This window comes from Hypanus sabinus, chromosome 16, assembly GCF_030144855.1.
Source record: "Hypanus sabinus isolate sHypSab1 chromosome 16, sHypSab1.hap1, whole genome shotgun sequence".
NCBI classification, from domain to species: domain Eukaryota; kingdom Metazoa; phylum Chordata; class Chondrichthyes; order Myliobatiformes; family Dasyatidae; genus Hypanus; species Hypanus sabinus.
This window is the reverse complement of record NC_082721.1, coordinates 24,430,004-24,444,255: the sequence shown is the minus strand read 5'-3', so window position 1 is coordinate 24,444,255 and position 14,252 is coordinate 24,430,004. Positions and strand designations below refer to the sequence as shown.

The 14,252-nt window shown below is 43.2% G+C and overlaps 1 protein-coding gene across 1 annotated transcript in view; it reads left to right on the top strand.

Annotated features, from left to right (window-relative positions):
* Nucleotides 1–14,252, top strand: part of mast3b (microtubule associated serine/threonine kinase 3b) — a 71,694-nt gene that overhangs the window by 17,810 nt on the left and 39,632 nt on the right. The window contains exons 7-14 of the mRNA XM_059991299.1: nt 612–821; nt 2,253–2,354; nt 4,549–4,681; nt 4,856–4,914; nt 6,351–6,436; nt 6,528–6,736; nt 7,415–7,553; nt 10,470–10,602. Of these exons, the coding sequence (XP_059847282.1) occupies nt 612–821; nt 2,253–2,354; nt 4,549–4,681; nt 4,856–4,914; nt 6,351–6,436; nt 6,528–6,736; nt 7,415–7,553; nt 10,470–10,602 (1,071 nt within the window). The remainder of the gene's footprint in view (nt 1–611; nt 822–2,252; nt 2,355–4,548; nt 4,682–4,855; nt 4,915–6,350; nt 6,437–6,527; nt 6,737–7,414; nt 7,554–10,469; nt 10,603–14,252) is intronic.

The window sequence follows — 14,252 nt, the reverse complement described above, 5'->3', positions numbered from 1 at the left end:
AATTTTCAGGTTGTCTGCAAGCACCTTGATCATTTGTCGACATCTTCATTGTATATAACAAACAGTAAAGTTCCCAGTGCCAGTCATTGTACACCACTGGTCACGGGCTTCCAATTGGAAAAACAATCAACTATCACCCACCTATCATCAAGCTACTTTTGGATCCAGTTTGCCATTGGCAATTTAGATCCAGTTTACCGTGGGCAATTTGGATGCCATGAACGCATTTTTATGGGCTACATTCTCATGTTAGAGCTCATCAAAGGGTTTACGGAAGTCCATGCTGGTCATGTTAACAGCACCGCCTGTTCTTGGCACACTTAGTTATCTCTTGGAAAAACTCAGTCAGATGGATGTGCACTTTTGGAATTCCTTACTACAGAATGCTGTGGAGGCTGAGACACTGAATATATTTTTGACAATAGCATTTTTACTATAGGCAATTGAAAGTTTGGGTAAGTGGAGCTGAGGCCAGGGTCCAATTTTACTGAAAAGTGAAGTATGCTCCAGTTTTGTATCCTACCACAGTCATATATCTGCTTCAGTAGTGCTTTGTGTATAATGGTCTTGCCTCTTACTATCCGCTCCACTTTGTACTCTGTTGGTTACAGGCGACTGCTCAGATGGAGGAGAAACTGCAGGAGATCATCAACAGCTTCTCGCCTAAAGCTGTTTTGCCCCTGGCTGATGGAGTGCTGGGATTCATCCACCATCAGATCATTGAGCTGGCCCGGGACTGTCTGGACAAGTCACGGGAGGCCCTTGTCACTTCACGCTACTTCCTGGAGTTACAGGAAAATCTGGAGAAGTTGTTGCATGATGTGAGTTATAACCTGACCCATCTCTACACACAGCTGTGGGTGACCCAGACAAACCCTGCATGCAACCATATCCTTACAGCACTATTAACCCCCTCGCCTAATTGCCACTTGCAAAACTGCACATGCCCAAATCCAGTTGCAAAGAGCCAAAGCTCATCTATAAGCCCCACCAACCAATACCGCACCTTCAAACTTGTAACATAAAATATTACAGTACAGCACAGCACAGGCCCGTAGATCCATAATGTTGTGTTGACCTATTAACTTACTCTAATATCACTCCTACATAGCCTCCATTTTTCTATCATCCACGTGCCTATCTAAGAGTTTCTTAAATGGCTCTAAAAAATCTGATTCTATGACCAACCCTGGTAGAGAGTTCCACGTTCAATATTCTCTGTAAAATACTTAAACTCTGACATTCACCCTATGCTTTTCTCCAACCACCTTAAAATTATAGTCATTTCCACCCTGGGTACAAGTCTTTGGGTAACCTCTCAATCTATACTTCATATCATCTTGTACACCTCTATCAAACACTCTTGATCCAAAAAGGAAAGCTCTAGCTCACTCAACCTATCCTCATAAGACATGCCCTCTAGACCAGGCAGCATCCTGGTATATCTCCTCTCCATCTTCCACATCCTTCTCAAAATGAGACGAACAGATATAACCTTGAACTTGTGTTGTAATCTATCCCAAACACATCCACAAACTCATATACCACTAACTCCTGTATAAAACCCCACTCTTCCAAGCCTTCCCCCCCCCACCCCACAACCCACACTGTCATGCTGGAAAAATTTCCTATCATGAGGTGAGTCACTCACCACAGTGTATTCAGCCTCTGTCCTGTAGCCATAGTATTTGTGTGGCTTGGCTGACTGTTCAGTGATGACTTCCTGGATGTTTGTGTTAGGGACTCAGTGATTATAATGACAAGGGAAGGGAGTTAGACTGTCTTGACGAAGATGGCCATTGCCAGGCATTCCTGTGGCATAGATGTTACTTGCTGCTTCTCATGCCTGAATATTGCCCAAATCCTGCCTCATGCAGTTGTGGCTGCTTTTTGAGAATGGAGTTAACCAGTGAACGCCCCTGACTCTGACCTAATGATAATAACTGTACACACTTTGAGTCTGGATCCTTGCATCCTGCAACCAGGGATCCACTGCCATTCACAGCTTGTATTATCATCTTTTGAACTCAGCTGGGATGACAGTCCGCAGCCCGAATTCTGATCACCTCCAGAGCGAGGGGTCTGCTTGGAGCCATCCCTAACAACAATTTGTCGAGCAGGAACTGAGTCGGAGGAAGGATTGGACTGTGTTCCTCCCTTTCTGTTCACTCTGCTTCCTGCTTTTTCTTGTATATTTACCCCCTTCCATTGCATCCCAGTTCCCTATTGCTGTGCTCTGCTTCTGTCTCCAGGCCTTTGACCGCTCGGACAGTGAGGAGGTGACATTCATTACTCAGCTGGTGAAGAAATTGCTGATGATCATTGCTCGACCAGCTCGCCTGCTCGAGTGTTTGGTGAGTATCTCAGGGTCTTACTTGCCAGTCCTTAGGAAATTGCATAAGGCAGAAAGAGAAGCCCCTTGGAATTCACAGTACAGTACTGAGCATAAGTCTTGGGCATTGCCAGGGTGCCCAAGATTTAGGCCAGTACTATATTTGTCCATATGGAGCAGAGAGCAGGTTTGTACATCTGGCAGGAGCAAAGGATGTTGGGAATGGCAAGAGTGGAACACCACGGGAGGGGTGGGGGACAGGTGGCAGAGAAAGAATGCCAGGTGCAAATGGAGACACACCCAACTCTGAGACACCAGGCAAGGTCATTTGATTCCAAACAATTGATTTATTGATCATTACAGAATGTGGTGCTTCTGCTCCCTCCCCTCTCCCTTCCTCCTTTCCCAACTATGATTCCCCTCTCCCTGCCCCCTTCCTACTCTCTGTCTGCAATAGAGACCCAGATCAGAATCAGGTTTATCGTCACTCACATGTCATTATTTTTTTTTTTAGCAGCAATACAATACAATACATAAAATTATATGTGCTGAAGACTTTTACACAGTACTGTGGATAGCACCCATCCCACACCACCACTGAAAGAAACAGTGATCATGTAGAGTTACACTGTGAAGGGTCCTCACTCGGAGCTAACTGTGGGTCTGTACAATCGCACAGGTTGTAATCCTCAGCCTAAGTGAATGGTAACATTATACAGTTGCACTGAGTCACCCTCACCCAATTAAGTGTTTTGTATAATTACACAGTCAGTGACCCTCACCCTGAATGAATAGTCCCTGTAACATAATTACACTATGATTGACCCTCACCTTGAATAAACAGCAACTCTGTACAGTTACACCAACCATGAACACGAAATAGTACAGGAACAGGCCATTCAGCCACGATTCTGTGCCAACCATATTGCCAAATGGAACTAATCCCATCTGCCTGCAAATGGTCTCTATCCCTTTACACATGGCCTGCTTCTGTGCTTGGCCAAACAACTCTATTGTGTCTGCTTCCAGCACTACCCCGGCAGCAAGTTCCATGAACCTACTGTTCTCTGTGTAAAAATAAAACTTGCTTCGTAAATCTCCTTTAAATTTCCTCCCTCTCACCTCAAAACCAAGCCCTCTGGTATTTGACAGTGCCACCCCAGGAAAAAGCCCCTGAGTGTCTAACCTTGTCTAAACCACAGATGATTTTATATATTCTGTAAGGTGACCACTCAGTTTGTGACACTAGAAAAAACAAGCCAAGTTTGTCCAACCTCTCCTTATAGCTACTACCCTGCTAATTTAGAGAATATCCTGGTGTACCTCCTATGCATCCTCTTCAAAGCCCCAACATTCTTCCTGTATCAGTGACCAGAACGACACGTGTCAAAATGCAGCCTAACATCTTTTGCAGCTGCAATGTGACTTCCTGGCTTTCTTATTCAGCACTTGGACAAGTATGCCTCATGCATTCTTTATCAGCCTGCTTGTGGTGCCATTTTTAATCAGCTATGGACTCTTACTCTGAGATCCCTCTGTACCTTGGTGTACCTGCCATTTACTGCATCTGCTTTTGTTCTTCGAATGTACAACACCTCACCCTTAATAAGCAGGATCCGTACAGTTGCAGCATGGATGAGGCTACCCTGAATAATTAGTAGCTACAAAGCAACACAGAGAGCAACCATCACTTTGAATACGTAGGCACTTTGAGAAGTTACATAGCGAATGATCAGTGCCTAACCTTCAGTTAGAATGAATGACCCTCACTCTAAGTAAACCGTGCCTCTGCATGGTCACACAGGGACTGACACACTGCATAAATCATTAACTTTGAACAGTTAGTAAGAGAGCCTCTGAATAAATTACATTGAGTGACATTCTCCTTGAATAAACAATGTATAGTCACTTATGGAGGGAGTAACCTTTATCCTTCAACATAGGGATATTGCACTGTTAAAGCGAGTTTTGTTGTAAATACATTTCTTGGATATCTAGATCATTGTACATGTTGGCATTACTGTATATCCCTAATTATCTGTGAACTGAGGATGTAGCAAAGGTTCAGCTTTGTTGCTAGATCTGGAGTCATGTATAAACCAAACAGATTAGGGATTGTTATCCTGAAAAGAAAATTATATTGTTAGTTGTCCTCAGCCTGTCTGAACAGCTTTGTCTGGTTGCTATCTAACAATTATCATCTGATTTGGTGACAGGAATTTGACCCTGAGGAATTCTACCATTTACTGGAAGCAGCTGAGGGTCATGCAAAAATTGGACAAGGGATTAAGACTGATATCCCTCGATATATCATTAGTCAGCTGGGATTGACAAAGGATCCACTCCATGGTAAAAATCTGGGTTATGTTTCAGGAGCCCATTACTAATAATCTGTCTCTACTAACACCATGAGGTCTTGTGTTTCCCTGACCATATTCAATCATACATCACTCTGTGGACTTTGTGAGCTTGATGTGTGCTGAGTTTAATACTGTTTCTGAAATTGTTTTTTCTTTAACTCAGAAATGGTTGAGCTGGACAGTGCTACCACAATCTTCCCAAATACAGATGAGTCTCAGGATGTGAGTATTGCAGAATTCAGAATTATTTCTGTTCAGATCAAATGAGCTGGAGTTTATTTCTTGCAAGGAAACTGGTGCTAAAATGGCACAGGAAAGTCTGGTTTTGCTAGTTCTTCACTTCCAGAATCATGCTTTAGTGATATGAAGGCATTGTGAGCATAAGCAGTATGATTCAACTGCCTTTAGCACTGTAACTTCAGGTAATTTCAGAAACCTTCAGTGTCCTGGCAACTCCAGAGGAGTAGGGCTAAGGGAATATCACATTATTTGCAAAACAGTGCTGAAGGACTATTGCATTATCAGGGGGGGGGGGGGTACTGAGGAAAAGCTACATTACTAGACGGACAGTATAAACGGGGTGCTGCACTGTAAGAAGGGCCACCTGCCAATGATTGTTATAGAACATAGAACACTACAGAAAAGTACAGGCCCTTTTGCCCACAATGTTGTGCTGACCTTTTAACCTACTCTAAGATCAACCTAATCCTTCCTTCCTACATAGCCCTCCATTTTTCTATTATTCATGTAACTAGCTATGAGTTTCTTAAATGCCCCTAATGTATCTGCCTCTACCACCATCCCTGGCAGGGTGTTCCATTTGCTCACCACTCACTGTGTAAAGAACTTGCCGCTGACATCCCTCCCTATACTTTCCACCAATCACCTTAAAATAACCCCCCCCCCCCCCCCCCCCGGTATTAGCCATTTCTTCCCAAGGAAAAAGTCTCTGTCTATTCACTCTATCTATTCCTCTTATCAGAAATCAGAATCAGGTTTGTTATTACTGTATATGCCATGAAATTTGTTGTCATGTGGCAGCAGTATATTGCAATACATAATAAAAATGTAAATTACAGAAAGAATATATATATTACAGTAAGAAAAAAAAGTAGTGAGATAATGCTCATGGGTTCAATGTCCATTTAGAAATCTGATGGCAGAGGGAAAGAAGTTATTCCTGAATTGTTGACTCATTTTGTACAGTTCTATCAAATTCCCTCTCATCTTCCTTTGCTTCAAAGAGAAGAGCCTTTGCTTGCTCAATGTATCCTCATAAAACACGTGCTCTAACCTAGGCAGCATCCTGGTGCATCTTCAATACAGACATACGTAGACCTTGTGACCATTATACACTTCAGTTTGTGGAGCTTGCTGTGTGCAGAATGGGGGCTAGTCTTTCCACTTTGATTCAATGTTTGCATATTTAACAAGGCAAGTCTTTAGCTTCAGTGTATTTGGAGGTACATGGCAGAATGCAAGACACAGAAGTTCAAGGCAATGAGCGCAGCGTAAGTGGCAGCAGCTTTGGGAAAGGCCACACAATTTTGAAGGCTCAATCGGTCGCATTTTGTTTCTTATGCTTACAATTTCCAATGAATTACTGAATTGTTGAAATGGAAGAGTTTTTTTTAATTCACGAAGTGTTGTTTTATCAGCAACGAGCTGGATCAATTCCACTGCGCAGAATACCTACCGAGAGTGATTTTGAGACGATTAAGCTGATCAGCAATGGGGCATATGGGTAGGTCAGACACACAACCATTTCGCTCCTTTCCCTTTGACAACAGCAGGTTGCAGTGAATGTGTTTGTGACTGGTTGTTTTCACCCCCAGGGCTGTCTATCTGGTCCGACATATAGAAACAAGACAACGATTTGCCATGAAGAAGGTAAATAAGCACAACTTGATCCTGAGGAACCAAATCCAGCAAGTGTTCGTTGAGCGAGACATCCTAACGTTCGCAGAGAACCCATTCGTTGTCAGCATGTATTGTTCCTTTGAGACTAGGCGCCATTTGTGCATGGTGATGGAGTATGTGGAAGGTAAGCCTCAGGGTCATGAGCAAGGACCTCTTACTGCTCAGGATTGTCAGGCCAAATATGTGGCTGGGGTTTGGCCCTCTGACTGTGGCTAAAATCTCAGGCTTTGGATAGATAATACCATTGTCACTGGAGCTCACGACTCTGCAACCCTTAAGAATTGGGATCTGGAACTTCAGGTTCTGGGTCACTGGGGTCACGACTGCAGGATCTCAGTGTCTCCGTTGTACTGGAGGTTCTGAATCACCTGCTCTATGACCCCAGGACTTTCATTTCCAAGGACAAAATTAAAAGTATGACCAAGTTTGTGAGACTCTGTCCAGAACATCAATACATTGGGATCTAGAGATCACAGTTTGAGAATGGTGTGTGTGTGTATGTGTGTGTGTGTGTGTGTGTGATCCAAGAGCCACATGTGCAATCTAGTGACACTTAGGAGGACATGGGTTGTGCGTTGTAGCTAGGGTCCAGTGAGTGAGTGTGGCGGTTAACTGATGCACAGGAAAGAGAGCACAGCAGAGGACCTGACAGTTGAGTATTGCTAACCTGGGTAGTGCGTGTAGCAGAAGTCTGTGGAATGGGATATAGCAGAAGCTACGAGAGTGGGATATCCTAGTGAGTATGATTCAGCTAAAGAAGGCTCCAGCACTTGGTGTGACTCTCTATGCTTCATGTGTTTAGGTGGAGACTGTGCAAATCTCTTGAAGAATATTGGTCCCCTGCCAGTTGACATGAGCAGAATGTACTTTGCAGAAACAGTTCTGGCCTTGGAATATCTCCATAATTATGGCATTGTTCACCGGGACCTCAAACCAGACAAGTAAGCAACAATATGTGAGAGAACCTGATCTTCTTCAAATCAGGAAAGAAATGTCTCGTCTATCTCTATCTAACTTTCTCAAACTTTTCTCTACTCTATTTTTCCTTTGTGCTCTTTTTTCTTTTTTCTCCCCCATTCCTCTAATGTCTCATTCTCCTTCCATTTGTCTCTCTTCTCTCTCCTCTTATATTTCATTCTTTCCATTCATCATTCCTTCTCCTGTGCTCCCTTTCAAGTCGCTGGGGCCCCAGTTTCCACACTCCCTTTAAGCTTAAGAAGTCCAAAATGAGGCCACCCTCAGGGTGGTGGAGAAACACCTTGTATTCCATCTGGTTACCCTCTAACCCGATGGCATGAATATCAATTTCGCCTTCCAATAAACAAAATTCCACCCCCCCCACTCTATTTCCTACTCTGACCCTTTACCTCTTCTCACCTGCCTGTTATTTCTCCTGAGTTCCCTCTTCCCTTTCCACTCTCCTCTCCTGTCTGATTTCTTCTTCTCCAGTCCTTGACCTTTCCTGTCTACCTGGCTTCACATATCACTTTCCAGCTAGCCTTCTTCCACCTCCCCCCCCCCCCCACTTTTTATTCTGGTATCTTCCCACTTCTCAGTCCCAAAGAAGGATCTTGGCCGGAAACATCGACTGTTTATTCATTTCCGTAGATGCTGCCAGGCCTGCTAAGTTCCTCCCGCATTTTGTGTGTGTTGCTTTGGATTTCCAGCACTGACAGAGTTTCTTGTGTCTATAATACCATAGAATATCTGAAAGAAAATCATTTTAAAATACTGGGATATTAATAGGAAGTAATATCTAAAAGTTCAAAGTATCTGCTGACCTGGCAGATATCAAACATGCCAGGTTATTAGAGTTCCGCTGCACTGTTTGGAAGGCCTGCAGAAAGCACCCACCAACATTTATGTTCCCTTGGTTCCATTCAGACTGATTCTATGTGTTAGCTTATAGAGCTTAGGGCCTTCTCAATTGTGTCAATGTCCTGCATTTACCCTTCCCCACTTCCATTTTGCAATTCCTTCTAAAAGTACAGTGGAATATTGAATTCTGAACTTCCATCAGTTAAACATTGGCTCTGTGATGTCTTTTAGATGTATTCCTCTTTGTGGCATTAGTTCATTGACCTTGTTAAAAGACCCAATAAGCCCATAACTTTGTCTTTCTACCAATTTCATTGCTCTGTTTTAAATGGAGATATTTTTATATGCTTCCTTTGTTCTGTGATCTGTATGACTAAAGTGTCATGACTCATGACACAGGAAACAAATAATAAGAGAAAGCTAGTCTTTATAGTCCGCGGATAAAGGGGTAGAGGTTGTGCCACATCTGTAAGCTTAAAGGGAGTGTGGAAACTGGGGCCCCAGTGACTTGAAAGGGAGCGCAGGAGAAGGAATGATGAACGGAAAGAATGAAAAATAGGAGGATAGAGAAGAGAGACAGATGGAAGGAGAATGAGACATTACAGGCCTTATTCAGACAACACTGTAAGCAGTTCTGGGCAGCACATTTTAGGGAAGTGGAGTCTTGTGGCAATTTGATTGAAGTTGTCTAGATAGGCTGTGTGATTGCTGAGAGTAGAAATTATAATCCACTATCTGAAGTACCAGGTCCTTACGGATAGAAGCTAGCTCAGTGGTTGATCATTTGTTAATTTTAAATCTAGGATTGATAGATTTTGATTATTAATTCAACATTCCACTCAGACTTTTTTTTAAAATTGGAATGTGGGCATTGCCAGCTAAGCCAGCATTTTTTGCCCTTGAGAGGGTGGTGAAGAGCTGCCGTCTTGAACCGTTGCAGTCCCTGAGGTGCAGGTACACCCACAGTGCTGTTAGGGAGGGAATTTTGTGATTTTGACCCAGTGACATTAGAGGAGCAGCGATATGTTTCCAAGTCAGGATGGTGAGTGACTTGGAGGGGGATTTCCAAGTGGTGGTGTTCCCAGGTATCTGCTGTTCTCATCCTTCTAGATGGTAGTGGTCGTGGGGTCTGAAAGGTGCTGCCTTGGGAACTTTAGTGTGTTGTTGCAGTGCATCTTGTAGATAGTACACACTGCCTCAACTGTTCTTCGTTGGTGGAGGGATTGGATGCTTGTGGAAGCATTACCATCCTGACTGCTGACCATCACCAGTCTGCACTGACCATTCTCTGAGCTGCCACTCCTTGCCGTTGGGCAAGTGGTCACTCTGTCATGACGGTTATTCAGAGCGCCCTTCTGTGCTGATCAGCGTTTACGTTGTCACGCCATGCTGACCTTTGGCCAAGTATTGCTCTGTACTGACCGTTTCTCAAGGCATGACTTTGCACTGACCAAGAGTCAACTAATAGTCTGTGAGCTAGCTAAGAGGATAAGTAATTGGCATTATGCTAGGAAGCAGAGGGTGTTAATAGAAGGGTTTTTTTTTGCACTGGAGGCCTGTGACTAGTGGTGGCGCCAGGTATCAGTGTCGGGCTTATACTTAAGAGTAGCACAGTAGTATAGTGGTTAGCTTAGCGCTATTAAAACACCAGTGACCAAGGTTCAATTCCACCATTGCCTGTAATGAGTTTATACATTCTGTCCATGATCGTGTGGGTTTCCTTTGAGTGCTGCAGTTTCCTCCCACAGTCCAAAGATCTGTGAGGTAATAGGATAATCACATGGGTAAAATGGACAGGGCAGGCTCGTTGGGCTGGAAGGGCCTGTTACCATACTTTATCTCTAAATAAATAAAAATAAAACTTAAAACTTTGCACTGACTAGAGTTCAGGTTGTCCCTCTGCACTGACCATTTGTCAAATGATAACTCCCCACTCACCATTGCTGACGTTACCACTTCATTGGTCCAGTTGTGTCTCTGCTCAGAATGTCAGTCAGATTGTCCCTCTGTTTATGTTCACTTTGTTTATGTGATTCCAGCCTGCTGATCACTGCCATGGGTCACATCAAGCTGACTGACTTTGGCCTCTCGCGGATTGGACTTATGAACCTGACCACCAACCTCTATGAGGACCACTTTGAGAAAGATACCCGGGAGTTCATCGATAAACAGGTACAGTGTGGTGGGGGGGGGGGGGCGGAAGTGGGGTCAGAATATGGTGTGTATCTGTGTATAATATTTGAATATCCTTTGTATGTGCAGCCTCAGTACCATGTGTTGGTGGACCTTTTTTTCATCCAGATACATGGAGAGGATGTTTCCTGTAGCGGGACAGTCTAGGACCAGAGTGCAAAGACTCAATGGAAGGATGTTCCTTTACAACAGAGATGAGGAGCAATTTAATTAATGAGAGAGTGGTGGATGTGTGAAATTCATTGCTATAGATAGCTGTGCAGGCCAAGTCATTGGATATATTTAGAGCAGAGGTTGACAGATTCTTGATTAGTAAGGACGTCGAAGGTTACGGAGAGTAGGCAGAATGGGTTTAAGAAGGATAATAAATCAGCCATGATGGAATGGGTCAAATGGCAATGGCCTAATTCTGCTCCTTTGTCTTTTGGGTCTTCAGTTCTTGTGGCCTAAACTCCATGACCATACTTGAAAACTCTTGATTTTGTGGACATAATGCATTTAAGTCATACCAGCTCTCCCAGCATAGAAACCAGGATAAGCCACAACCAGCACTGAAGGTGGTTTCAGTTCCTAAGTGAATTACCCTGACAGGAAAATATTTGTTGTTGTAACTCTTAACACATTCTTACAGCGTTGCATTTGTTGTGAAACTCTGGGAAGTCTCTGCAGTTGTGAGGCAAGTGCAGCAGAAAAGACATTGAACAACCTGAACAGGGAAGTGTTGGTACAGGCTCACTGAATGCCTCTGTGCAGGTGCCTCAGACTAGAGAAGTGCAGGTGGTAGCAGCTGCACTTGAGCCACATCAACAGAATTTATGATAAAAAGAGAAGATGGAGATGCTTTTCAAAGCCAATAATATACTTCATGTTCAAAATGCAGAGTTTCACTGGTAGCAAATCTCCATGAGTTTGCTGCGATACATTCAGAACCCTAAAGCTAGAGTGCGATGGCACAACCCAGATGTGGACACCATTGCCAGGCAGTGAACAGGAACTGTCTAAAGCAATTCCTTCATATGTTCCTAACAAAGGCAAGCTGAATAGCACATGCATTGGGTAAGAAGTACAAGCAGTTCTTTTTGGTATTCAGTTGCTGCTGGCAGGGCTCTTCGGTCTTATTGCTGATCATAAACTGTTATTAACAATCATGAGGACAAAAGTTCCAACAATAGGAGCTCCGAGGATGTACCGGAGGGCAGTTTGTTGTCACAGAAGAATTTTCTGCTTCAACATGGTTTGTCAAAGCGAAATGTAATTGGTGACACTCTGTGTCTGGATTACCATTGAATTATCTGATGTAACGATGGATCAGCCCTGGGCTCTCAATGTCTTACAATTTCTACACATGACTTGAGTGAAGGGACTGAAAATATGGTCACCAAGTTTACTAGTCATAGGTAGGATTGTAAGCTGTGAAGATGGAATGTGGAAAGAACAAAGAAATAGAGAAAAGTTGATGAGTGAGTGTGTGGATTGGACTCTGTCATTCACATTATGATGTGTTTCTCGTTTCTGGTCACTCCTTTTTTTTTGTTGCTATTTTGGTGATTTTGATTGGAGTGTCCTACAGATAAGAAACTGGGCTAAATTGAATACGCACTCTTTCGATTTTGGTGTTTTATATTCTGTGTTTGTCGCTCACTTTTTTGTTGATGTTTGAGCAATTTAGTTTTTTTTGTGTGTCGGTGGGTTTTGATGTTTTTCATTGAATGTCTTGGTTTTCTTTGTTTCGTGGCTATCTGTAAGGAAGACAAATCTCAGGGTTGTATACTGCAAACATACTTTGATAATAAATGTACTTTGAAATCTTTGAAGAGATCTGACACACAGAGCCAAATGTGGGAAATATAAATCTGTTAGTTTTACAGAAAAACTGCAAGAGGAGCATATTATCTAAATAGTGACAGACTGCAGAGTTCTGAGCTGCAGAGGGATCTGGTATCCTTGTGTCTGATTCACAAGAGGCTAGAATGCAAATACGGCAGTAACTAGGAAACTAACAGAACTTTTTTCATTGCTAGGAGCATTGAAGAAAAAGTAAAGTGGTTGTAATTCTTCAGCACAGAAAGGATCTGGAGGAACTCAGCAGGTCAGGCAGCATCTATGGAAGGGATATGGGCAGTCAGCATTTTTGATCAAGGCCCTTCAAAGGACTAGAAAGAAAGGGGGAAGATGGCCAATATAAAAAGATGGGGGAAAGGGGTGGAACAAGAGTTAGCAGGAGATAGGTGGATCCAGGTGAGGGAAGGAGGAGAGTGGGAATGATGTAAGAAGTTGGGGGGATAGATGAAAGTGACAAGGACTAAAGAAGATGGAATCTGATAGGAGAGGACCGTGGACCACGGAGTAAAGGTATGGAGGTGGAGGAGGGGAACCAGTGGGAAGAATGTGTGGGTGAAGGGCAGATGAAGAGGGTAGGAAAGAGCTAGGGAGACAGAGATCAGTGGGATCAGGGAAAAAGGGCAGGGACATAGGGGAGTGGTTACTGAAAGTTAGATAAGTTGATGTTAATACCATCAGTTTGGAGCCTTGTACATTAATGAGGCTATATCTGATATGCTACATACAGAATTAGTCATCTTATTTAAGAGAGGATGTAATTGCAGAGTAAGTTCATATGAGGCAAGACTGGGCAAACTATAATTGTACTGGTGGAGTTAGAAGAATGAGAGGCAATGACTGAAATATATAACTAACAATCTGCTGGAGAAACTCAGTGGATCGGGCGGCACTTGCCAGACCAAAGGAATTGTCAATATTTTGGGTTGAAAGCCTGCTTCATGACTGATCCAGGGTTTCAACCTGAAATGTAGACAACTCCTTTCCTCCCACAGATAATGCTTGATCTTTTGAGTTTCTCCAGCACATTGTTTGTTGCTCCAAACTCCAGCAATGCACCATGGTCCTGAAAAATGTCGTCTCATTTTTACTGTGTTCTATACCAGCAGTTACGGTCGAAATGACAATAAAAGTGACTTGACTCTTGTGCCTCCATTGAAATATAGAAGATCTTGAGGGGTCTTGACTTGGTAGATGTGTAAAAGATATTTTCTCTTCTGGAAAAACTTAGAACAGGAGTATTACTGTTCAAAAATAATTGATCACTCATTTGAGACGGAGGTAAGGTGGAGTTTTTTGCTGAGGGTTAGAAATCTTTGGAACTCTCCAATCAGAGGGAGTGAAAGCAGACGCGGAATATGTTCAGAGACAAAGCTCAGGGCAGCAGCGGGAAGTGTTCAAGTGAAGACCAACCTTGGATCTGAATCATCTACAGATCAGGGCTGTCTGAAATGGAGTCATTGTGTAATTCTTTCAGGGATTCTCAAAAAATGGATTTTAGATGAGCTGCATTGACATTGCCAATGGGAAAGCCATTTCCAGATTTTTTGCGCTCTGGCCATGAATTGAGAAAGATTTGGAAGCAGTCACGTCACTGTAGACAGTTCACCTGCAAATCACCTGAGACACCACTACAGCCATTACAGCCACGAAAATGGCAGAACTGATTGTTCAATGGTGCCATATTGAATCTTGATTGAAATTGAATCCAAACAAGTCCTCATAAAGGGTTTTGACCCGAAACGTTGGCTCTTTATTCCTCTCCATAGATGCTGCCTGACGTGCTGAAT